Here is a 26,426-nt window from a genome sequence, read left to right on the forward strand (position 1 = left end):
TTGAAAATTACATTGTTATACCTGTTTAAAGTTTTTGTTTTTGTAACAGGTTTTAGCCTTTCATGTGTGTAAAACCTAAAACCTGTAGATAAAGCAAAACCAAGATTTTTACACAAATTTTGCACTTGTTTTAGGATTTACACTGTATTACTCTTTGCATTTCTTCACAACTGATGTGAATTCCAAGACAAAGTCAGTAACACAAGCGTTCATGTATCATCTTGACTTGCCCAAATAAAGCTGGTTGCACAGAAAATGTGATTTGTATTAGCACATTTAAGTAGGAGGATCACAAGGTAGGAGTAATTTTTGACAGTTTTGTTTACAGACAGTACTGAGACCAGTTACACTGTACGACAGACACAGAGCTGGAGGTGGCAAAGCTGAAGATGCTGCAATCAGAGGTGGGAGTAAGTCACCATCAAGTCACTCCCAAGTCATGAATCAGCAAGTCCCAAGTCAAGTCATAATGACCACCAGTTGCTTGCTAGCGGACTTGAGACTTGACCTGTGACTTGCAGATTGATGACTTGACAGTGACTTACTCCCACCTCTGGCTGAGATTGTTTGGGAGTGACGAGGATGGACAGGATTAGACATGAACATAGAGAGACAGCTCAGGTGGGATGGTTTGGAGACAAAGTCAGATATGAGAATGAGATATACCACGCAGCTTAAACTGTAGAAACAACACCTGTATTTTCACCTACTTTAGCACCTGACAACAGACAAGAAAATTTAATTAAGACAAAAGTCATTATGTGTGAGGCCTTTTCTTGAAATGCTGAAATACTTCCTGAAAACCACGGTGCAGGTCAATTTCACTGGAATGGAGTTATGACTGTAAGAGGAGAGCATCAGAGGGTGGACGTCTCAAACATGCAGACAGGCAGGTTTTGCTTTATAAAAAAGATATTTTATTTATGATTTCTTTTGTTTGCTTTTCAACCTTCTGTCATGTACAACAGAAGTGCACAAATCTCCCCTGACAAAAGGAATTATGAGTGGAATGTTGTGGACAAATAATTTGTGGGTTATGTGAGAAATCCAAAGTGAAAAGTGGAAATAAGCACCTGATGAGCAGCACATCAGACGCTGACTTAATTTACAGTGTGGACACCTGGTCAGTGCAAACATCTTTCAGTTATTTCGGTAGCGTCAGGGAATCTTTAAGCACTTTTATCCATTAATTTCAAGGCACAGTAATAAAAAAAAAAATCAGCCAGCAAACAGAAATGATCCATTTTTATGTTTCAGTCCAGTTTTAACAATTAGCACAAACTTTTTACCTTTTCCTGGGTGTTCTTATTCTATTAAAATCAACCTGCCAATTCTCCAAACCTTCCCAGGATACATGATCACAGTGAACAATTTAAGGTTTTCTTTTTTAGTAGGAGAACTGCAAGGGAAACTACTAAAGCCCTGTTGGATGATAACATTAGTTCTGTGTTTACGTCCCTAATGTAATTACCATACCGCTTCGTGTGAATTGTCCTTGCAAGAACATTTGAACGCACCATCTACAATGTGTCCTTACCACCAACAAATGAAAACGGCACCCACAAAGGTGGGTGGTGGGGGTATTTAGACACCCCAAGACAGTTTTCAAAAATGACTATCTTGATTAATAGTGTACTACAATGACACCCAGAAGTCCTTTATTAGCCCTGAGGCCCACTGGTGCTGGTCCCCTAATTCAGTAGCAGAAAGCTAATGAGAGTCTATGACTCCCCACAGATGGGGCACCAGTTCATCACAGGTTACTTCACCAGACAAGGCTGGTACCCATTTACAGCTGAGATGGACTCGTGTTCAAGGATGCAGGAAAGGACCTCAAAAAGGGTGCTTTATCGCTCCATCTGTACATTAACAGGGTATGAACATAATTAGTAATGATTTCTGTGCCTTTAAAATTTTAAGAAATGTACCTTACAGGGGATTTTTTTTAATGTACCTTTAGGTACCAATGGGCCCATTCTACAGTGCGTACCATGAGCAGGAATCAATGTCAAGTCTATGTACCATACTGACAGTACAGCTTCTCCACTCTTGACATGACCATACATGACAGCCAGGCAAGGTCAGAAAGTGTTTATAGCTTCACAACTTCAACTTTTGGGAGGAGCTAGCTATCAACATAATCATACATACCACTTCTAAAATGGCCTAAAAACACAAGAAAGGCCAGTGTAGTCCTGAAAGTCTAAACTGCACCATTATAGCTTTAGAGTGGTCCCTGTGAAATGAAATCAATTTAGCACACTGTGGTTCAAATTAAAGTCGTACAATAGAATGTCTTCACTGTAACAGCTGCTTTGTAATGACAATGTCAGTTTTTCCAAAGATCCATCACAAAATACATTCCACTTGATGCAAGTTTTCATCGATAAATAGTTTTCTGAAGTGCATCGCTTCCTAAAACAGACAGCTTTGCTTTGGTTTCTTCTTAAAAAAAAAAAAGAAAAAAAAAATCACATTTGTACACAAACCCATCCAGTGGGTGATTACACACACTACATGATCAGGGAGCCCAAGAACCACAGATGAAATAACACGCTCACATATCACAAAATAAAAGCGTCAAAATCTTGCAGATATGAGGAGGTGGCAGATCGGGGGGGGGGGGGGGTCAAACAATATCTGGCCATGCTGGTTTGTCCTGCTGAATATGAACGGTAGAACAAGTGGGAATCTAGAAACCTTCCACACACACGCAAGAATGCAAAAGAAAAAGGGTCTTGCAGCTGACCTCGAGGTTCAGGAGCCTGTGGTCGGATGGAAAACCCAACTAAGTCATTTAAAATGCAACACATGAAACGTGACAGCAGACAACCGAAATGCATCTGACACTTACGAAAACAAAAACACTGAAATATTACTTTTCTTTGTACTGCACCTCAAGATTTTCCCCAAAACTATTTGCTATGACAGAACATTCATCAACAGTGATAAGAGGAAGAAAAAAAAAAAAATCTATATATCTCATCGTGCTAGCACCAAAATCCTGAGATGCTGCCATTTTACATGAAAACTATATACACACGCATTTGATCTATTGCTCTCTCACTCATTTGGACCTCAAGGAATAAATATCCTCTGCTATGCAACTGTGGCCATAAATATTTGTACAACAGCTTTTTATTTTAGCCATCTAAAACAGCATATCGGGATTGAAAGCACCGATCTTCAAATTTCTTCTGAACACAATCAACAATGTGGGAATTAACACTTCTTTTTTGTAGTTTGCTCAAAATAAAATGTTGTCCCATTCCTGACTTGGCTGGAGATACCCACTAACTGAAGTTTAAAGTCCCCAATCTGCTTGCATTATCAGCTGTTCAACTCCAGCATACTGTAATTGACAGCTAAAGTAAGAAGGCAAGGCTGCAGCTAACATCCCCCGCCACAGGACAGCTTTCGTAGAAGTGAAGCATTGTGCAGCCTTTCACTTACGCAACGTTGTTTTATCCCTGCAAGTCCTGTGATACCCTGTTAACGTTAACCTGAGTGCTGGACTTTACCCCTGATTTTTTGTTGTTGTCATGTTGAGTACAGCTGCCATGGAAACACTGACCCTAATGCTCAAAAATGCATACAAACTTCAAATCATTCAAGAAAACGGGTGAATTTAATCTAATTTTGTTTTGAAGTTTACACAGCAGCTTGGCCTATAGGTTCCAGACGTTCTGAACGTCTTCCAATGTCTCCCCTCTCCGCTTGGTGGCGGGGGATCAGAACTTTTAAGTGGATTTAGATGGTCATTTCAGGTCCGCAAATACTTAAAGTTCCACCTATGCCACAGTACTGGTGCAAAAATAAGAAGTCAGTTTGAAGTGAGAGAGAGTGCTTCACTTAGAGTACATCCAGTACGCCAGCAGGCCAGCGGTCAAAGCCGCCGTGGTGCCAGCTTTGAGGAGGACAGGCCTCCAGTAAAGCCACTTTGCTCTTTTCCGCTCCGAGTCGCCCAGTCTCTGTTTCATCTGCTGCACCTTCTGCGCTGTGCTGGCGATCCGCTCCTCACGATGCCGCTTTCGGAGGCTGAAGTAACAGAGGAAAAGTCTCAGAGTTCCACGCACTGGTAACAGCAGAAAGCTAAGACATCAAAAACATACATTTGTAGTAGGGCTGGGCGATATGACTTAAAATTCATATCATGATATAAACTGAATCCTTTTACAGTAACAGTATATATCACGATATAAACAAAGTGTAAAAGTTATAAGGGAAGTGTTTCTGAATGGGTCATATAGTCCATTTGCAAAGCTAAATTGATTAAAATAAACAAATCAAAACAACAAAAAACATAAACAGATCTAATTAATTTTGAGCAACTGATTCTCTGACTTGTTAGACATGTATTTTTGTGCATTGGAATAAATCTTATTTCGCCATTCCTGCTTCTATCAGCAGGAGGCAGTGACAGTTTGTCTGCTTTTGGTGGCGTTTTTTTTCCATTTAATGGGACAATTGCTTAATTCGGTCATGTGATTTTAGATGACCAAATTCAGTCAGGCGACTCCAGAGGGTTAAATTAACTTAGAATTTTACACTCTTACAAGGAGAACTTTAATTTACTGAGGTGGAGATGGAGCCTGTGACCAAAGCACTGAGTGCAGCCTTATCCAGTCGTTCAGAGTCAATGAGGAAGATACGATGACAATCAACAAGCATTACTGCGTTTAGTTGGTGGAGTCTAAATCTCTACCGTCAGCCAAATTTATACAGTGAACCGAATATACCGCCCACCCCTAATTTGTAGGTTTAGTCAGTCTCCGCCAGCTTGTGCAAAAAAACAGTTTTATTTATTATCTATCGTCCACCTGGTCGTTACTGTGAGTTTGTCTGTGAATTTTCAGACCTTTTGTCTGACTTAGTGCTTAGCTCAGATAAGATAATTACAGTGGGCGATTTTAACATCCACACAGATGCTGAGAATGACAGCCTCAACACTGCATTTAATCTATTATTAGACTCAATTGGCTTTGCTCAAAATGTAAATGAGTCCACCCACCACTTTAATCATATCTTAGATCTTGTTCTGACTTATGGTATGGAAATTGAAGACTTAACAGTATTCCCTGAAAACCCCCTTCTGTCTGATCATTTCTTAACATTTACATTTACTCTGATGGACTACCCAGCAGTGGGGAATAAGTTTCATTACACTAGAAGTCTTTCAGAAAGCACTGTAACTAGGTTTAAGGATATGATTTCTTCTTTATGTTCTCTAATGCCATATACCAACAGAATGCAGAGTAGCTACCTAAACTCTGTAAGTGAGATAGAGTATCTCGTCAATAGTTTTACATCCTCATTGAAGACAACTTTGGATGCTGTAGCTCCTCTGAAAAAGAGAGCTTTAAATCAAAGTGTTTGACTCCGTGGTATAACTCACAAACTCGCAGCTTAAAGCAGATAACCCGTAAGTTGGAGAGGAAATGGCATCTCACTAATTTAGAAGATCTTCACTTAGCCTGGAAAAAGAGTCTGTTGCTCTATAAAAAAGCCCTCCGTAAAGCTAGGACATCTTACTACTCATCACTAATTGAAGAAAATAAGAACAACCCCAGGTTTCTTTTCAGCACTGTAGCCAGGCTGACAAAGAGTCAGAGCTCTATTGAGCCAAGTATTCCTTTAACTTTAACTAGTAATGACTTGACTTTCTTTGCTAATAAAATTTTAACTATTAGAGAAAAAATTACTCATAACCATCCCAAAGATGTATTGTTATCTTTGGCTGCTTTCAGTGATGCCGGTATTTGGTTAGACCTTCTCTCAGATTGTTCTGTCTGAGTTATTTTCATTAGTTTCTTCCTCCAAACCATCAACATATCTATTAGACCCCATTCCTACCAGACTGCTCAAGGAAGCCCTACCATTAATTAATGCTTCGATCTTAAATATGATCAATCTATCTTTATTAGTTGGCTACGTACCACAGGCTTTTAAGGTGGCAGTAATTAAACCATTACTTAAAAAGCCATCACTTGACCCAGCTATCTTAGCTAATTATAGGCCAATCTCCAACCTTCCTTTTCTCTCAAAAATTCTTGAAAGGGTAGTTGTAAAACAGCTAACTGATCATCTGCAGAGGAATGGTCTATTTGAAGAGTTTCAGTCAGGTTTTAGAATTCATCATAGTACAGAAACAGCATTAGTGAAGGTTACAAATGATCTTCTTATGGCCTCAGACAGTGGACTCATCTCTGTTCTTGTTCTGTTAGACCTCAGTGCTGCTTTTGATACTGTTGACCATAAAATTTTATTACAGAGATTAGAGCATGCCATAGGTATTAAAGGCACTGCGCTGCGGTGGTTTGAATCATATTTATCTAATAGATTACAATTTGTTCATGTAAATGGGGAATCTTCTTCACAGACTAAGGTTAATTATGGAGTTCCACAAGGTTCTGTGCTAGGACCAATTTTATTCACTTTATACATGTTTCCCTTAGGCAGTATTATTAGACGGCATTGCTTAAATTTTCATTGTTACGCAGATGATACCCAGCTTTATCTATCCATGAAGCCAGAGGACACACACCAATTAGCTAAACTGCAGGATTGTCTTACAGACAAAGACATGGATGACCTCTAATTTCTTGCTTTTAAACTCATAAAACTGAAGTTATTGTACTTGGCCCCACAAATCTTAGAAACATGGTGTCTAACCAGATCCTTACTCTGGATGGCATTACCCTGACCTCTAGTAATACTGTGAGAAATCTTGGAGTCATTTTTGATGAGGATATGTCATTCAATGCGCATATTAAACAAATATGTAGGACTGCTTTTTTGCATTTGCGCAATATCTCTAAAATTAGAAAGGTCTTGTCTCAGAGTGATGCTGAAAAACTAATTCATGCATTATTTCCTCTAGGCTGGAATATTGTAATTCATTATTATCAGGTTGTCCTAAAAGTTCCCTGAAAAGCCTTCAGTTAATTCAAAATGCTGCAGCTAGAGTGCTAGCAGGGACTAGAAGGAGAGAGCATATCTCACCCATATTGGCCTCTCTTCATTGGCTTCCTGTTAATTCTAGAATAGAATTTAAAATTCTTCTTCTTACTTATAAGGTTTTGAATAATCAGGTCCCATCTTATCTTAGGGACCTCGTAGTACCATATCACCCCAATAGAGTGCTTCGCTCTCAGACTGCAGGCTTACTTGTAGTTCCTAGGGTTTGTAAGAGTAGAATGGGAGGCAGAGCCTTCAGCTTTCCGGCTCCTCTCCTGTGGAACCAGCTCCCAATTCAGATCAGGGAGACAGACACCCTCTCTACTTTTAAGATTAGGCTTAAAACTTTCCTTTTTGCTAAAGCTTATAGTTAGGGCTGGATCAGGTGACCCTGAGCCATCCCTTAGTTATGCTGCTATAGACTTAGACTGCTGGGGGGTTCCCATGATGCACTGAGTGTTTCTTTCTCTTTTTGCTCTGTATGCACCACTCTGCATTTAATCATTAGTGATTGATCTCTGCTCCCCTCCACAGCATGTCTTTTTCCTGGTTCTCTCCCTCAGCCCCAACCAGTCCCAGCAGAAGACTGCCCCTCCCTGAGCCTGGTTCTGCTGGAGGTTTCTTCCTGTTAAAAGGGAGTTTTTCCTTCTCACTGTTGCCAAGTGCTTGCTCACAGGGGGTCGTTTTGACCGTTGGGGTTTTTCCGTAATTATTGTATGGCCTTGCCTTACAATATAAGGTGCCTTGGGGCAACTGTTTGTTGTGATTTGGCGCTATATAAATAAAATTGATTTGATTTGTGCAGACAATAACTCAAAAACAATATAAGGTACCTATATTATAACAGCCAAGTGCCCTCTGTGTGAGTGTGTATAACTTTGATCACAGACAACTGTGGAGACCTGACATTTGTCGTTTGGTATGTTTATGTATTTTGGGTCAAGTATGAATGCCGCCAAAACAGAACGTTGATAGGACTGATAGAGAAACTTTGGATATTATCTAACAACACTGAACAATGGACGTTGCCAATTACACATTACAATTCTGGACTCACACGTCATTCCAGTAGGGGTCTGTAAATCATCTTTATATTAAAAGTGTGCGTGCATGATTTTTTTAGTAAGTTCAATGTAAGTACATAATATAATTGTAAATATGTTAAAAATACATGGATGACTAAAGAAAGTGAAAACACTTATTTTATTGAAAAATAATATGACAAAATAGAAGTAAAAATAGAATACTAGTGTGTATATAACAAGAACCTAAACAAGGTATAAAAACAGTAAATTAACATTTAAAAAAATTACATAATTAACAGGAATAAAAGGGTTAAGTTCTTTTTCTAAAAACTGTTGAGGTCTAATGTTCTAAAAAACATTCTGGACTCACATCATTTCAACTCATTACAGAAACTTTGCATAATTTATTACCACCCTTGAAAAATGGCAGCTACCTATTTTACAAACACTACCCAATCTAGAGCCTGTGGATCCCCACAGGCAACACTCTCGTCATCGTTTAACTTGTTTGAGAGATTAGTTTGTTCTGAAATTTGATGCACCAGATGACTCAAAAGAGAAACTTTGTTTTGCCCATGTGATATCCTATAGACGTGTGCTGCCCGATGGATGGATTATGGAAAATTTATAACAGGGTCTTGGATGGCAACCACCTAGACAGACCCACCCCCCCAAACTAAACATTTATCTGCTGCAGCCAGGTCAAACACTGGTGTGTCCTTGGTCTTCCCCAGCCTCAGGCGTCCTCAACACTGAGGCACGAACATGCTGGATCAGGCACAGAGAAATGCAGAGGTCATAGGTAATGGTGCCTCGCAATGCAAGGCAAAGTTCTCATCGGAGTCACCCAAGTTAACTGTTATTTCAACACAAAGTCATTCCAACGGTACCCAAGGATCCTCTGAAGAGACCCAGTACCAAAGACATCCATCGCTTTAGGTTGCTAAATCTCGGCAATCATACAGCAACACATGAAGCACCAGGACCCTAAACACTTGGACTTTTGCTCTCCTAAAAAGGTTATCAGCAAAACACCTCTGAAGATGACGAGATCTTCATCACAGAACAAGACGATAAACATCCACTAACCGCTCAGAGTTCTCGGCCACACTTTGGTGTTGGCTGGTTGACTCCTCTGCTGGCTTCTCGTCTCCTGAGTGGTCCTGTGGCTCCAGGAAGGGATCTGGCTGGCCATTGGGTCTGCAGTCTTTGAGGTGAGGTCTAGATGGTGGAAGAGGTGCACGTGGCTCCAAAAGACCTCTGCACATCACAGTCTGCTCATTCTGCTACAGACACACAAATCGAAGGTTTAATCACTGAAATTTTATTTTTTTTTTTTTAAACAGTGTGATGTGATAAAAACCATGTAAAAGCAGAACAGGATGAGTACGGTTTATATTTTTTATTTTTATATACTTTTTATAGACCTGCACAGAGTTGTCTGGCATGATGATCTTGGCTCCCTCAATGACTGCCATGTAGGAGAAGCGCAGCTGATCTGGGGTCTGGATCAGACCCATGCGGCATTCCCTCATGTCCAGTAGCACTTTCTGGATGTCCACGGATGAAGGGTCCGTTCGTCTTTTCATCTACACCACAGATAAACTCACTTAAACACAAAAATGCTGTGGAGCCAAAGATCAGATCAGGCTGAGAAGAAACTGTTGGACCAGAACAGGCTCTACCCTCATCCAAGGTTCTCAGAAAACATAACAGAGGCTCCCAGCATGTTTGGCTGCAGGTGTGACCCAGACATTCACAGCTCCTGTTATGGGTCTACAAATGAGTCACGGCTTGGCCCATTTTGTTTGACATTATTCACAGGATCTGAACAGATCAATCAATCAATCAATCAATCAATCAATTTTTTTTTTATATAGCGCCAAATCACAACAAACAGTTGCCCCAAGGCGCTTTATATTGTAAGGCAAGGCCATACAACAATTATGTAAAACCCCAACGGTCAAAACGACCCCCTGTGAGCAAGCACTTGGCTACAGTGGGAAGGGAAAACTCCCTTTTAACAGGAAGAAACCTCCAGCAGAACCAGGCTCAGGGAGGGGCAGTCTTCTGCTGGGACTGGTTGGGGCTGAGGGAGAGAACCAGGAAAAAGACATGCTGTGGAGGGGAGCAGAGATCGATCACTAATGATTAAATGCAGAGTGGTGCATACAGAGCAAAAAGAGAAAGAAACAGTGCATCATGGGAACCCCCCAGCAGTCTACGTCTATAGCAGCATAACTAACGGATGGTTCAGGGTCACCTGATCCAGCCCTAACTATAAGCTTTAGCAAAAAGGAAAGTTTTAAGCCTAATCTTAAAAGTAGAGAGGGTGTCTGTCTCCCTGATCTGAATTGGGAGCTGGTTCCACAGGAGAGGAGCCTGAAAGCTGAAGGCTCTGCCTCCCATTCTACTCTTACAAACCCTAGGAACTACAAGTAAGCCTGCAGTCTGAGAGCGAAGCGCTCTATTGGGGTGATATGGTACTACGAGGTCCCTAAGATAAGATGGGACCTGATTATTCAAAACCTTATAAGTAAGAAGAAGAATTTTAAATTCTATTCTAGAATTAACAGGAAGCCAATGAAGAGAGGCCAATATGGGTGAGATATGCTCTCTCCTTCTAGTCCCCGTCAGTACTCTAGCTGCAGCATTTTGAATTAACTGAAGGCTTTTTAGGGAACTTTTAGGACAACCTGATAATAATGAATTACAATAGTCCAGCCTAGAGGAAATAAATGCATGAATTAGTTTTTCAGCATCACTCTGAGACAAGACCTTTCTGATTTTAGAGATATTGCGTAAATGCAAAAAAGCAGTCCTACATATTTGTTTAATATGCGCTTTGAATGACATATCCTGATCAAAAATGACTCCAAGATTTCTCACAGTATTACTAGAGGTCAGGGTAATGCCATCCAGAGTAAGGATCTGGTTAGACACCATGTTTCTAAGATTTGTGGGGCCAAGTACAATAACTTCAGTTTTATCTGAGTTTAAAAGCAGGAAATTAGAGGTCATCCATGTCTTTATGTCTGTAAGACAATCCTGCAGTTTAGCTAATTGGTGTGTGTCCTCTGGCTTCATGGATAGATAAAGCTGGGTATCATCTGCGTAACAATGAAAATTTAAGCAATACCGTCTAATAATACTGCCTAAGGGAAGCATGTATAAAGTGAATAAAATTGGTCCTAGCACAGAACCTTGTGGAACTCCATAATTAACTTTAGTCTGTGAAGAAGATTCCCCATTTACATGAACAAATTGTAATCTATTAGACAAATATGATTCAAACCACTGCAGCGCAGTGCCTTTAATACCTATGGCATGCTCTAATCTCTGTAATAAAATTTTATGGTCAACAGTATCAAAAGCAGCACTGAGGTCTAACAGAACGAGCACAGAGATGAGTCCACTGTCCGAGGCCATAAGAAGATCATTTGTAACCTTCACTAATGCTGTTTCTGTACTATGATGAATTCTAAAACCTGACTGAAACTCTTCAAATAGACCATTCCTCTGCAGATGATCAGTTAGCTGTTTTACAACTACCCTTTCAAGAATTTCTGAGAGAAAAGGAACGTTGGAGATTGGCCTATAATTAGCTAAGATAGCTGGGTCAAGTGATGGCTTTTTAAGTAATGGTTTAATTACTGCCACCTTAAAAGCCTGTGGTACATAGCCAACTAACAAAGATAGATTGATCATATTTAAGATCGAAGCATTAAATAATGGTAGGGCTTCCTTGAGCAGCCTGGTAGGAATGGGGTCTAATAAACATGTTGATGGTTTGGATGAAGTAACTAATGAAAATAACTCAGAACAATCGGAGAGAAAGAGTCTAACCAAATACCGGCATCACTGAAAGCAGGCAAAGATAACGATACGTCTTTGGGATGGTTATGAGTAATTTTTTCTCTAATAGTTAAAATTTTGTTAGCAAAGAAAGTCATGAAGTCATTACTAGTTAAAGTTAATGGAATACTCAGCTCAATAGAGCTCTGACTCTTTGCCAGCCTGGCTACAGTGCTGAAAAGAAACCTGGGGTTGTTCTTAATTTCTTCAATTACTGATGAGTAGAAAGATGTCCTAGCTTTACGGAGGGCTTTTTTATAGAGCAACAGACTCTTTTTCCAGGCTAAGTGAAGATCTTCTAAATTAGTGAGACGCCATTTCCTCTCCAACTTACGGGTTATCTGCTTTAAGCTACGAGTTTGTGAGTTATACCACGGAGTCAGGCACTTCTGATTTAAAGCTCTCTTTTTTAGAGGAGCTACAGCATCCAAAGTTGTCTTCAATGAGGATGTAAAACTATTGACGAGATACTCTATCTCACTTACAGAGTTTAGGTAGCTACTCTGCACTGTGTTGGTATATGGCATTAGAGAACAAAGAAGGAATCATATCCTTCTTGCACCTTCACCTGTCACCCCAAGCAAATCAAACCAAATTCTGAAACAATTTTGGAATTAAACACTGATTTTGTTGCACTAAGGGCAGAATTTGCCATCATGAACAACACAAGTGTCACAGTTGGGTAAAACCTAAAGCCCTTTAGTGATACTTCTTCCTCTGCCACATTTCCACATCAGCTTCTCACCAAAACCAGGCAGGTATCCACCAAGGCGAAGGTTCCTGAGCGGCCAATCCCAGCGCTGCAGTGCACCACCGATGGTCCGTGTTCAGGCTCTAAAGAGCCAGACTCCCGAACCTTGAAGAGAAACTTGAGGAAGGAGGCTGGAGATTCTGGGACGCCAAAGTCAGGCCACGTGGTGTAGTGAAACTGGTAGATCTCCCTCATCTCTCCTGTCTAGGTCATGAAGAAAAATCAATAAAGAAGCAAATAGCAAGGTCTTAAAAGATAGAATTTACCTTAAGGTGGTCAAAGAAGCAGCAAGACTAAGGTCAACCTGCATGAAATGATCCCTCACTATAAATACAGGTGTGAATACCCACATCTGAGTTAATGAAGCGTTCAGCTACATAGACAATAGTCTGTATCCGAAAACACATGGCCATTTGATGTAACGATTTTTTTTTCTTTAAAGTGACTACAAGGCAGCAGCAACCCCAAACAGTGAAAAGTTTCTACGTTGACAGGAAATCTTTACATTCTTTGTGCATATATGTTAACCTGATCACTCACAGTAGGAAACAGAGATACTTCACATAGTTTCAACTACATCAGATAAATGAGGGTTATACGATTTCTAACTTCTGGATCTGTTCCTAAATGTTTCAAATCTGCAGTGATTAAACCATTACTTAAGAAACCAAATCTTGACCCTAGTGTATTGAAAAGCAATCGGCGAATATCAAATCTATCATTTTGCAGGTTTTTCCACATACAAAGTTTGTCTGTTTGTTTTTTTTTAAATCGTAAGGTACACTTCAGAGACAGAATCAAAAAAAAAAAAAACAAATATCCAGAAAATCATTGTATGATTTTTAAATAATTAATTTGCATTTTATTGCATGAAATAAGTATGTGATCCCCTAGAAAAAAACAGACCTTAACAATTGGTACAGAAACATTTGTCTGCCATTACAGAGGTCAGACGTTTCCTGTAGTTCTTGACCAAGTTTTCAAACACTGCAGCAAGGATTTTGGTCCATTTCGCCATACAGGTCTTCTTCTCCAGATCTTTCAGGTTTGGAGTTTCAGCTCCCTCCAAAGATTTTCTACTGAGTTCAGGTCTGGAGACTGGCCAGGACACTCCAGGACCTTGAAATGCTTCTTTTTAGCCCCTCCTTAGTTGCCCTGGCTGTGCGTTTGGGGTCATTGTCATGCTGGAAGACCCAGCCATGGCCCATCTTCAATGCTCTTACTGAGGGAAGGAGGTTATATGCCAAAATCTCACAATACATGACCCCATCCATCCTCCCTTCAATATGGTGCAGTCGTCCTGTCCCCTTTGCAGAAAAACACACCCAGAGTATGATGTTTCCACTGCCATGCATCACGGTTGGGATGGTTTTCTTGGGGTTGTTCTCATCCTCTAAACACAGCAAGTGAAGTTGACCCCAAAAAGCTCTATTTTGGTCTCATCTGACCACATGACCTTCTCCCATGCATTCTCTGGATCATCCAGATGGTCACTCGTGAACTTCAAACAGGCCTGGACATGTGCTGGCTTGAGAAGAAGGACCTTGCTGGCCAGCTGGATTTTAAACCATGACGACATCGTGTGTTACTAATGTAATCTTTGTGACTGTGGTCCCAGCTTTCTTCAGGTCATTGACCAGCTCCTCCTGTGTATTTCTGAGCTTTCTCAGAATCATCCGTACCCCACTAAGTGAGATCGTGCATGGAATCCCAGACCGAGGGAGACTGACAGTAATCTTGTTTCTTCCACTTTTTAATAAATAATCATAACAGTTTTTGTCTTCTCACCAAGCTGCTTGCCTTTTGTCCTGTAGCCCATCCCAGCCTTGTGCAGGTCTACAGTTTTGCCCTTGATGTCCTTAGACAGCTCTTTGGTCTTTGCCATGGTGGATAGGTTGGAGTGTCACTGGTTGAGTGTGTGAACAGGTGTCTTTTATACAGGTAAAAAGTTCAAACAGGTGCAATTAATACAGGTAAAGAGTGCAGAATAAGAGGGCTTCTTAAAGAAAAACTCATACAATCATACAATGAAAATCATACAGTGTGATTTTCTGAATTTTTTTTTTAGATTCTGTCTCTCACAGTTGAAGTTAATTACGACAAAAATTACACACATCTATATTCTTTGTAAGTGGGAAAACCTGCAAAATTGACAGGGGGTCAAATACTTATTTACCCCACTATAAAGATGATAGAAGCCACTGTGCTCAATGGGACGTTCAAAGGAGCAGAAATGTTTCTGTTCCCTTGCCCAGATTTGTGCCTTGAGACAATCTTGTCTCAGAGGTCTACAGACAATTCCTCTGACTTCATGCTTGGTTTGTGCTCTGACATGCACTGTCAACTTATATGTAGACAGGTATGTGTCTTTCCAAGTCATGTACAATTAACTGAATTTACCCCAGGTGGACTTCAATTAAGCTGTAGAAACATCTCAAGGGTGGTCAATGGAAATTATAAATCAGAGTCATTGTTAAGCCTTGCCTGCTTAAACGTACCTACACCACCATGACAGCAGAAATACAGATCCGTTTCCAGTCACGGTAGCAGCCGTATAAAACAGTCCCTACTTAAACTCCCTCATGTCTTCTCTGAAACTGCACCATTCAGGAAGTGAATAAGTAAGGACTTATGGAACAGTTGCTGCTATACCTTTGTGTTCTGTAGTTCCAGCACTCTGATTGTGTAGTACGACTGATCCTCCTCTGACAGCAGCCTCACAACAAACCCCATATCTGTGAAACTCATCTGCTGCTCCTCTGCGGTTGGCCAGTAGTGTGCACATTTTTCCTGTTGGGGAAATAACAAAAATCTGATGATTTTGATAGTAAGCCTCATGCTCGGGGTCTCCTGGTGGACATGTTGCTGAGTGATGAAGTAGCCACGAGCCAAAGGCTTCCATCTCCCCACCAGATGAATGAGAAAAAAAATAAATAGATGCAAGAGCAATGCAAAGCGTGGCATTTGCCCCAGCTTGTATGTTAGGTTGGTACATGGTTTTACAGTCTATGTTATAATGAAATCTGAAAAAGATTTCTGTAGTGAAAGACTGTCACTTTATAAAGATATGTGGTACACTGATGCCCATTTTAAACTGAACCTTTCTTTGGCCTCCCCTAGTATACCAAAAAGAAATGGTTACAAACAGACAAGGCATCCTTTAGTTATTGTGCAGAAACAAAAATTTACACACAGATGACCAGAAAACAATGACGAACTTTGTTGAGCGGTGGCACAAAAATGAATGTGGCGCACACCCTCAATACCTGCAGCTGCAGACAAGTAACCATTTCGCTGCAATTTCTCTGACAAATTTTTCATTTACAAAGCACTGCAACAAATGAAACAAGCATACAGATAAGACCACCAATCAGCATTTTACACAGTCCCCAATTTCAACTTCTCAAAGGATTTACTGTTTTATAATGAACTGATCAAACTTTTGCCTTTGGACAGTTGGCTGTACAAAACAAACCTGGTGAAGGTATTGCTTGGTAAACTCAATTTTCATTACCGTAATTTCCAGACTACAGAGTGCACCTGAATATAAGCTGCACCCACCAATTTTAAAAGAAAAAAAAAAATTGTACATAAATAGGCTGCACTTGTCTATAAGCCGCAGGTCTCCACGTTGTAACATGAGATATTTACACAGAAAGATATTAAGGCCCTGCCACACCTTGACGATTTAGCCAACGTATGCCAACTATACTAAAGTTTTTTTTATAAGTTAAGAGCAAGTTGAAACACGCTGAAGCTCGCTGATGTACGTCCTAATAAGCTGAGCTCCTCAAAAAAATTTTTTGGGCATGCTGAAAATTCTCCACGCATGCCAGCATCTAAATTTGTGCATTAATGCTGTCCACTGATTGACTGAAACCTGCGGTCCTTGCGCACACAGACTGTTTCTTTCACACACGGAGTAAATCTCACCTGTTCATTTCAGTCCAATTCACCATCATAGACGGACATGAATCCACATAAAGCTCCTGATTTTTGAAACTGACCTCTGAAAATACTTTAATTTGTGGCTGGAAATGCAGCATTTTAAAGCAAGTCCCTCAGTGTTTTTTCTGCTGCAGGTGCAGTTTTCAGAGGATGCCCATGAACACACTCTGAACACACAGAAGCGCTGTGATGATTTAAACTTTTAAGGCAATTTAAACTCTTTAAAGCGCCGTTGCTGTAGTGTGATCATCAGACGAGCTAATCGATCGATCAGGGGGATCACGCCTGATTAATGCGCTGTTTAAACATTTAAGCGCCGTCGCTGATCACCACACCGACAGATCACACATCACTTCGTTCAGATCACACCTGACTGCGGTCGACTGGCGCTTAAAAGTTTAAATCATCACAGTGTTTCATTATTCAGGTCTGTGATGACCTGATCAGCAGATCTGATCAGGTCCGCTGATCAGGAAGCAGCCGGCACGTTCAACATTTAAAGAGACAGCACACCATTCATTCACGGCAGTGTTTACCACAGCCAGTCCACTCATCAGCATTCTGTACACAATGAAAATGGTCCACCAAGATAAAAAATAAATAATGTTAATTTACTCTGTTTCTGACCGGCACCACACAGTGCAGTACTGACCCGAACCACTGGGTGGAAACTGGGCAGTTGGCAGATGCTGGTTAATCATCGACGTGTGACACCTGCATTAATTTGTTTGACATATGACAGCGTGTGCCAGAGTTTTTAAAACGTTCTGCATACACAGGCTAAATCGTCAAGATGTGACAGGGCCTTTAGACAGAGAGATTTTTTAGCTTTTAATTAAATGCGTACCGTAAATGCTTTGGTCCTTGAAGATGTTACACGTAAATATTGACACACACATCATCCAGCGCGTACATAGTGTCTCTGCGCCACATGAAGAACTGAGTAATTTTAACTTTATCTTGAGATTTTATCGCGTGCAGCCATTATCACCTGGAGTCTGTGACAAATGAGACGTTAATGAGGCGCTGTGACTTTTTCAACTTGCTGCACTAAAACAGAGACCCGGTGGAGAAGGGTGGGGGCAGCCACTACAAGGAATTAAAAGTATGATGATTCCACTAAAATGAACAGGTAAGACCTTATATTTACTCTGTGTGTGAATTTACGCCGCATGAGGAGCACAGTTTTAAGGAAATCAGTTGACAGCATCAATTGACATATTTCAACTTATGAGAAAGCCTGTAAAAATCCATAAATTAGCCGCAATATTGTTTAAGCTGCTGTGTTCAAAGTGTGTGGAAAACAGTAGCGGCTTATAGTACACACAACTATGGTATACACAAAAAAATAAACAGGACAAATAGTGTAACCATTTGTCAATTGGGAGATAAAGAGCTGTACATTTTGATGGAATAAAATGAACTAGAGTGAAACTCACCTAAACTCATCATGTAAACCAGATATTCACACTCACTGGGCAAAAGGAAAACTCCCAATGCTTTGTATGGTTTTCCATGAAATAAACACTGTATATAAAGGATTTTCGCCCCATCGCAATGTTTTTCCATTAAACATTCCTTGCATGTACCGGTGTCGCACACCAAATGGTCCACCCCCTACAAATCGATCCGCGCTGCCTTCACTGCGCATGCGTCATTAGCTGCGGTTCACGGATTATCACCTCGTTTCTGCTTAGAACTAAACTTCAGTTATCATCTATCTCAGCAACAGATATCTGAAGCTTTTGTACAACAATCATTTCCAATAAACTCAAATACATAAGCCTAATTGGAGCTAGGGATTCCCCGTTGATCATTTGGCACCTCCTGACTGTAACTAATTCATTACACCCACACACACACACACACACACACACACACACACACACACACACACACACACACACACACACACACACACACACACACACACACACACACACACACACACGAGGTCTGTGAGAAAAGTATAGGACCTTTGGCTGGGGAAAAAAACTGGCTTATCTGGAGCGTTGGAAACCTAATCACCCTTGAAGTAGTCTCCTTGGGACTCCACACACTTCTCCCAGCGGTGTCGCCACTGTTGGAAGCATTCCAAAAAAAGCCTCTTTCGGGATGGAGCGCAGCACCGCCGTCGTTGCAGCCATGATGTCCTCCCTCGTCTCAAAACGCGTTCCTTTTAATGGTGTTTTGATTTTTGGGAACAGCCAGAATTCACAAGGGGCCATGTCAGGAGAGTATGGAGCCTGTGGAACCACAGGAGTTTGGTTTTGAGACAAAAAAGGCCGAATTAAGTTGGAGGAAAGAGCTGGAGCATTGTCGTGGTGGAGGCGCCAATTTCCTGTGGCCCACAACTCCCGTCTCTTGCGCCGTACAGCATCACGGAGGCGACGGAGGACATCTCTGTAATACTCCTTCGTTACTGTTTGACCCTGTGGTGCGTACTCGTGGTGTACCACACCACGGGAGTAAAAAAAAAAACAAACAGTCAGCATTACCTTAACATTGCTGCGCACTTGGCGCGCCTTCTTCGGTCGTGGCGACGTGGAATGCTTCCACTGTGACGACTGGAATTTGGTTTCCGGGTCGTACCCGTACACCCAGGACTCATCACCGGTTATAATGGTGTCCATAAAGCTGGGATCAGTGTGAATGGAGTCCAGCATGTCCTGTGAGACTTCAACACGGAGGTGCTTTTGGTCCGCCGTCAGCAACCTCGGTACGAATTTCGCAGCCACTCGCTTCATGCCCAAATCTTCTTTAACAATGGAATGTGCCGAAAAAGTACTAATGTCCACTTCCTCCGCAATTTCTCGGATGGTCACTCGACGGTCCCGCATCACCACAGTGTTCACTTTGGAAACAATCTCGTCATTTCGGGACGTCGATGGTCGGCCGGAGCGCGGCTCGCTCTCCACCGTTACGCGTCCGTCTTTAAACCGGTTGTACCACTCCTTAATCCGTGTGGTGCTCATGGCTTCATCTCCGAAAGCCGTCTTAATTTTCCGAATGGTTTCCACTTGGCTGTCGCCAAGTTTCTGGCAGAATTTAATGCAATAGAACTGCTCCAAGCGTTCCGTCATTTTCCGCACAAACAGAACTCCAACGAGGGGGGTGGAGCACTCCTCCCACAAGGCGTGGTCACAGGCGAATGACGTAACCGACAGGCGTGAAAAAACTCACGCATGCGCACGAAGGGTCAAGCTTGTCTGATGCAATCACACGTGATTCAAATCCATATGGTTTTTGAAAAAAATAAAAAGGTACGATAGTTTTCTCACAGACCTCGTATATATATATATATATATATATATATATATATATATATATATATACACACACACACACACACACACACACACACACACACACACATACACACGAGGTCTGTTACAAAAGTATCCGACCTTTTTTATTTTTTTTCAAAAACCATGTGGATTTGAATCACGTGTGATTGCATCAGCCAAGCTTGAACCTTTGTGCGCATGCGTGAATTTTTTCACGCCTGTTGGTTGCGTCAATCGCCTGCGAGCAGGCTTTGTGTGAGCAGTGGTCCACCCCTCTCATCGGATTTTTATTGCAAATAAATGTCTGAACGATTTGGAGCTTTGCTGCATCAATTTTTCCAGAAACTGTGAGAGACCTCCAGGTGGACACCATTCGGAAAATTCAAATGGCTTTGAGGGATGATTTTATGGGGATTACACAGATTAAGGAGTGCTCCAGCCAGTTTAAAGACCGCCCACAGCTGCTGAGAGCGCGCCGTGCTCCGAGCGCCGATCGGCAGGCTCAAACCCCGCTGAAACAACCAGATCATTTCCAACGTGAAGGCTTTGTTGATCCGGGACGTCGTCTGACTTACACAAAAATGGCAGGAGACGTGGACATCAGTACTTTTTCGGCACATTCCACTGTTACAGGAGTTTTTTTCATGGAAAGAAAAGCGGAGGATTGCGCCACCGTGCCGCTCATGGCGTGGCACAAAACCACCTCCGTGTTGGTCTCACAGGACGGCTTTGAGATGGCTTTCAGACGGCTGTCGGTGGGTTTTCAGTCGTGTGACTAACCGAGAAATTGTGGATGAGCCTGGACATGCCAGAACATGTCCTGTGAGGCTTCATCACGGCGTTGCTTTGCGCCATGCGGCTCCACCGCGACGCGTGGAATTCCTCCGCACGTCTGTCTCAATGTGCCGAAAAAGTGCTGATGTCCACGTCTTCCGCAATTCCTGTGCTAGTCAGAGGACGTCCCGGATAAAACACAGCATCCAGTTTAGAAATGAACGGCACATTCCACTGTTACAGGAGTTTTTGTCATGGAAAGAGGAGCGGAGGAATTCCGCGCGTCGCGGCAGAGCCGCATGGCACAAAGCAACGCCGTGATGAAGCCTCACAGGACATGTTCTGGCATGTCCAGGCTCATCCACAATTTCTCGGTTAGTCACATGACTGAAAACCCACCGACAGCCGTCTGAAAGCCATCTCAAAGCCGTCCTGTGAGACCAACACGGAGGTGGTTTTGTGCCGTGCCATGAGCGGCACGGTGGCGCGATCCTCCGCTTTTCTTTCCATGAAAAAAACTCCTGTAACAGTGGAATGTGCCGAAAAAGTACTGATGTCCACGTCTCCTGCCATTTTTGTGTAAGTCAGACGACGTCCCGGATCAACAAAGCCTTCACGTTGGAAATGATCTGGTTGTTTCAGCGGGGTCTGAGCCTGTCAATCGGCGCTCGGAGCGCGGCGCGCTCTCAGCAGCTGTGGGCGGTCTTTAAACTGGCTGGAGAACTCCTTAATTTGTGTAATCCCCATAAAACCGTCCCTCAAAGCCATTTGAATTTTCCGAATGGTGTCCACCTGGAGGTCTCTCACAGTTCCTGGGAAAAATTGATGCAGCAAACCTCCAAATCGTTCAGACATTTATTCGCAATAAAAATCCAACGAGAGGGCTGGACCACTGCTCACACAAAGCCTGCTCACAGGCGAATGATGCAACCGACAGGCGTGAAAAAACTCATGCATGCACACGAAGGTTCAAGCTTGGCTGATGCAATCACACGTGATTCAAATCCATATGGTTTTTGAAAAAAATACAAAGGTCGGATACTTTTCTAACAGACCTCGTATAACGGATTTTGTCCGTTTTATACGTATAGCGGATTTCCATTAGAATGGTCAAAAATCTGCTGGTCCATCTAAATCCATTATATGTGAGTTTTACTGTAGATGAAGGTGGCTCCAACAGCTGCTTTCTCTGCACAGCGCACACTCAGGATGAATCCAGCACTTTTACAGAAAGTAGTTGCTAAGATGTACTCACAGATCCTTTTTCAATCACTCTGTTGAGCATTATTACAGCTTTAGATCCTTGCTCCCAGATCATCAGCCAAAAGTGACCACACGTGTTCCTCAAAGGCCCCTGACGAACAAAACAAAACCACTTAAGCATACGTTAGTTCGTGATGTTCCCTTCATTTATAGCACAGCTCACCTGAGACAGAATGTAAGCTCGCTGGGCTTCTTCCACCCGAACCAGACTCGCATTGATGTAGTCGTTGTCAGAATTTTCCAGTTTTATCCGACTGTGGTCATCTAAATAGGCGACAACATCATCAGTGAATACAAAAAGTGGAATTTTCATCAGTGTTGTTGTCGTCAAACTCACACGGGCTGACGTCTCTGTAACGGTTCAAATTCCGGTTGACTGGAAGCTTTGCCACTTTGTATGGATATTCACAAGCTTGGTTGCGGATTTCCTGTTGGGACACAAAAACACAAACAGATGTTTAAAGGAGTTGTGTAATGTTGGTGCAGTTGCCAGTGGTTACAAGGCACAGACATATTTAAAAAAAGAAGTTCAACTTTGGCAGGAGAGAGCACGGAGTCATGTCCTGCAGAAAGAGAATTCAGTCTCTGGCTGTTTCTCCAACTTGAAAGTAAAACTCCTCAGTAACGCCTCAATCTACAGGTGGTTTACGTTTCCTCTGTGACCATTTCTGTATCAATCACCTCCAAAAGTCAACACTTTCACCCCTACTCCTGATTTAAAGTGAACCTCTCCATCAAAACCGGCTAGCATGCACACAGTGTCAGAAAAATCAAGACACAGAAAGTCCAGCATGTCGTGCATGCAAGGAAGTGGTCATTCAAACTGTTGACTGATGAATCATCAGGTCGGTGAAGAGTCACACCCCAAAGAACTGACTGCATGGAAAAATAAACATGAAACAAATGAAGGGGAAAAATACTGAAGTCAAACACAACTCTTGTCAAGTCTCCATCACAACACATAAATGCACAATCAGGAGGAAGCTTCACGTCATTTACTCTGCACTTTTTACTTTAACAACTTAGCATGATCCCCCCCCCCCCCCAAAAAAAAATTCCTTTATGTTTACAATGCTCACCATGATACATTAGAAAACCAGACAGTATCTGGTGTGACCACCATTTGCCTCACACAGTGCAACACATCTCCTTCACATAGAGTTGATCAGCAACCAGACGCCATCAAATGTGAGCATTTGCCCACTCAAGTCCATTACGACGATGAACTGCAGTCACATCAAGACCCCGATGAGGATAATGAGCACACAGATAAGCTTCCCCGAGACGGTTTCTGCAAACTGATTGTTGCAGCAGCTGTCCGGGTGGCTGGTCTCAGACGATCTTAGAGGTGAACATGCTGGATGTGGAGGTCCTGGGCTGGTGTGGTTACACGTGGTCTGCGGTTGTGAGGTCAGTTGAATTTACTGCCAAATTCTCTGAAACGCCTTTGGAGATGGCTTATGGTAAGGAAATGAACATTTAATTCACAGGCAACAGCTCTGGAGGGTACTCCTGCAGTCAGCATGACTATTGCACACTGCCTCAAAACAGTCTTCAAATTCACAGGAAACATTCTTGGGACACAGACCTTGGACAAGTTCAAAGATGGCCAACCTTGACATATTTTAGGAGGTATTTTAAGTGATTAAAATGTCACATTCTGTTTCAATCTGATCCATTTTGTTTTTGAGTGGCGGGGGTGACAGCCAATCAAAGTAGAGCTGCACCGTAACGTCAGTGGCTTCTCTGTCCAAAATCACTTCATTTTGTGTGTTTATATAACATGTTTCTCATAGATTATGTAAAAGCCAGAGAGAAAAACACTTCTAAAACCAAAAATGCTGTTTTTGGAAACTAACTGCCAGAGGTGGGATGAAGGTACCATCAAGTCACTCTCAAGTCATGAATCAGCAAGTCCCAAGTTAAAATAACCACCAACTGTTTGCAATCTGAAATGAGAGTTGCAGATTGACGATTTGAGAATGATCTGACAGTGACTTCGTCCCACCTCTGCTAATAATACCTCTGAACTTATTTACAAGACATTTCGCAGACTTTAGCATGGTGACATCACAGTCTGGTTGTGTAAATATATCTATTTGGTATATATTATGTAAAAGCTAGTGAAAAATAAACACTTCTAAAACTAAAAAACGCTGTTTTGCAACGGGATAACACCTCTGGAGTCATTTACAAAATATTTTGTAGCATTAGCGTGCACGCTAACTTCTGATACTCAAAGCTAACTTCCTATGGAGACAAATTTGTCTCATTAATACCAGCAAATGCACAAAGGATAATCTACAAATATTCCTTGAATTGCACAACTTCCGCTCTTGTCAAAAGCTTATGTAAACACACACAGGCAAGGCAGGACTCAAAATAGTACGTGCATGTGCTAGTTTGTGCATGTATTATTCGAGCGGTGCACATAATTTTATACTGCACTTGCACTGGTGCAAGTAACTTTATCCAAGTTTTAGCAACTATAAGCACCAGTAAAATGAACCAATAAAGGAATAAATAAGAAACAAACAATTTCCAGTGTGTTGTTTTCGTCTTCCCTGCGTTTTATGACTCTCACACATGGAACGAGTTGCTGTGTTCCATTTGTTGTGTTCGCGCGCACACATGTAAACAAAGAAAAGAAAAAAAAAACTGGCTGTCTGCGGTTCCTCTCTCTCTCTGCCCTCAAACTCTGTCATCATTGGGTTATAAACCAGTCACCATTTGTTTTATTATACATCTGTGTAGTTAATAAAATTATCTTCATGGATGATTAGTTCGTGCAGAACCCGGGAAAGGTCACTTAAAGTGATATTTTGTTCTGGCCATGATAATTGTGTGCACGTTTTCCTTTAATTGAGCCCCCAAATTAATAAAACGTGCACGTTTTCCTTTTGTTCAAAATGAAATCCATAATATGACCTAAATTGTTATCCTCACGATGGGGAGACGCTTCACCCTCAGCATCCTTTTTAATGTGCTTAAACTCCAGATGATGCCATGCTGGGCAGCTGGAGTTCTCTGTATGTACTTGTGCACCCAAACCATGATGATATATTCTTACCAGATCCATTTCTAATGGGGAAATGTATTACAGTGTCTGCTGGTTTGTTGGCTAATACCCAACATTTTTGTGTCAAGACAATATTGAGTGCACGTTTTACAAATTGTGGCCACGTTTAAGTAGATCGTGCCTTTGTTTTACTCAAACGATGCTTAAAACGTAATAATAAAATAAAAAAACGTGCGCACATTCTCTCCACACGCAAAACATTTTGCGATGACACTTCCAGGGCTCCACAGTTCCTCGCTCTCTCTCCCCTGAAACTCTGTCATAATTGTGTTATAAACCAGTCACCATTTGTTTTATTATACATCTGTGTAGTTAATAAATAAAATAATCTTCACGGACGATTCGTTCACGCATGCACGTGAAAAAATACAAAAACTGTCGCTACTGCTGCTCTCCCCTCAAACTTTCCCCAGAGAGGAAGAGTCTGACACATCAGAGGAGGAGTTTTAAGGTTGATATAAGACCGACTTTTGGCTGGACAAGTAACTTTTTTTGGTGCAAGTATTTTTTTGTTACTAGCACCAGTGCAAGTAGGTTAAAAAATGTATTTCGACCCCTGCAAGGCCTCCTGCAGATGCCATTAAAATGAAAATATTGTGATTGTTTGATAGAGGGGCTTTATTGAACATGTACAAATTGTATGTAACACAATAGGATAATTAATTAAACAACTGTAAATCATGCTCATACAATGCTCATGGGTGATTCTTAGACTATGGGCACTTATGTCCTTTGATCATATTGTATGAAAAACAGAAAAAAGGAGAAATTTCACACTTTTATAGTTATCTTTACAATGAAAGTGTGTTGAGAAATTTGTTCTAGTAGTCTATGATGACTTTTTCACCTTTTTTCAGCATCATTATATGCAAATATTGCCGTTTTGTGCTTGTCCCACACCCAGACTTTTGATCTTCAATGATAAAAATGAATGGTAAAGAAACGTTTTTTCTAATGTTTTAAAATATCTCTGAATAAAATATCAGTAAAATAATCAAAACATAATTGGGGTATTCAATGTCATACAACAGTTGTGATTTTTTTTAAACAAAATGTAGTTGTCCCACACTATTGCCGTAATTTCCACCACAACACTGTAATATCCTTTAAACAGTTTGAAAGATTGTTTGGGTAGTTTCTATGGAGATAAACAGTGACATCAGAGCACATGTATATAGCGCCAAATCACAACAAACAGTTGCCCCAAGGCGCTTTATACTGTAAGGCAATGGTGTGGTGGAAATTACATTTACAAGGCCAATAGTGCCTGTAGTTAAAGAATCACCCTCATACGGCTGAGGGTATTTTAGCATCGAGTTATATTTTAAATTTCATTGATTTTGCATAATCTCATTTAGGCCGGCACTGTGGATTGACAGTTGGCACTGATGCCTGACAGCCAGAAGGTTCCAGGTTCTCTTCCAACATGTAACTTTTTGTGTGGAGTTTGTATGTTCTCCCCATGATTTTGTGAGTTCCCTCTGGCT

General features: G+C 41.5%; 1 protein-coding gene and 1 long non-coding RNA gene across 5 annotated transcripts in view; one reads left to right on the top strand and one right to left on the bottom strand.

Moving 5' to 3' along the window:
- Window positions 1–2,077: 2,077 nt before the first annotated feature.
- ptpn2a (protein tyrosine phosphatase non-receptor type 2a) overlaps window positions 2,078–26,426 on the bottom strand; it is a 38,000-nt gene continuing 13,651 nt past the window's right edge. The window contains exons 2-9 of one of the 4 annotated variants that reach the window (XM_034173873.1): window positions 22,198–22,288; window positions 22,024–22,124; window positions 21,853–21,951; window positions 15,241–15,378; window positions 12,583–12,792; window positions 9,410–9,571; window positions 9,072–9,256; window positions 2,078–4,038 (exon numbers count right to left, since the gene is read on the bottom strand). In XM_034173873.1, the coding sequence (XP_034029764.1) occupies window positions 3,849–4,038; window positions 9,072–9,256; window positions 9,410–9,571; window positions 12,583–12,792; window positions 15,241–15,378; window positions 21,853–21,951; window positions 22,024–22,124; window positions 22,198–22,288 (1,176 nt within the window). In that variant the 3' untranslated portion in view covers window positions 2,078–3,848. Of the gene's footprint in view, window positions 4,039–9,071; window positions 9,269–9,409; window positions 9,572–12,582; window positions 12,793–15,240; window positions 15,379–21,852; window positions 21,952–22,023; window positions 22,125–22,197; window positions 22,289–26,426 lie in introns of all 4 variants that reach the window. The other 3 variants (XM_034173872.1, XM_034173871.1, XM_034173870.1) reach the window with 3 other exon arrangements.
- On the top strand, window positions 17,634–21,844 carry LOC117513642. The gene is made up of 3 exons (XR_004561657.1): window positions 17,634–17,964; window positions 20,087–20,088; window positions 21,759–21,844. It is a non-coding gene; the product is annotated as an uncharacterized LOC117513642 (long non-coding RNA).

The sequence above is a fragment of the Thalassophryne amazonica genome, chromosome 7 (genome assembly GCF_902500255.1).
Source record: "Thalassophryne amazonica chromosome 7, fThaAma1.1, whole genome shotgun sequence".
NCBI lineage: Eukaryota > Metazoa > Chordata > Actinopteri > Batrachoidiformes > Batrachoididae > Thalassophryne > Thalassophryne amazonica.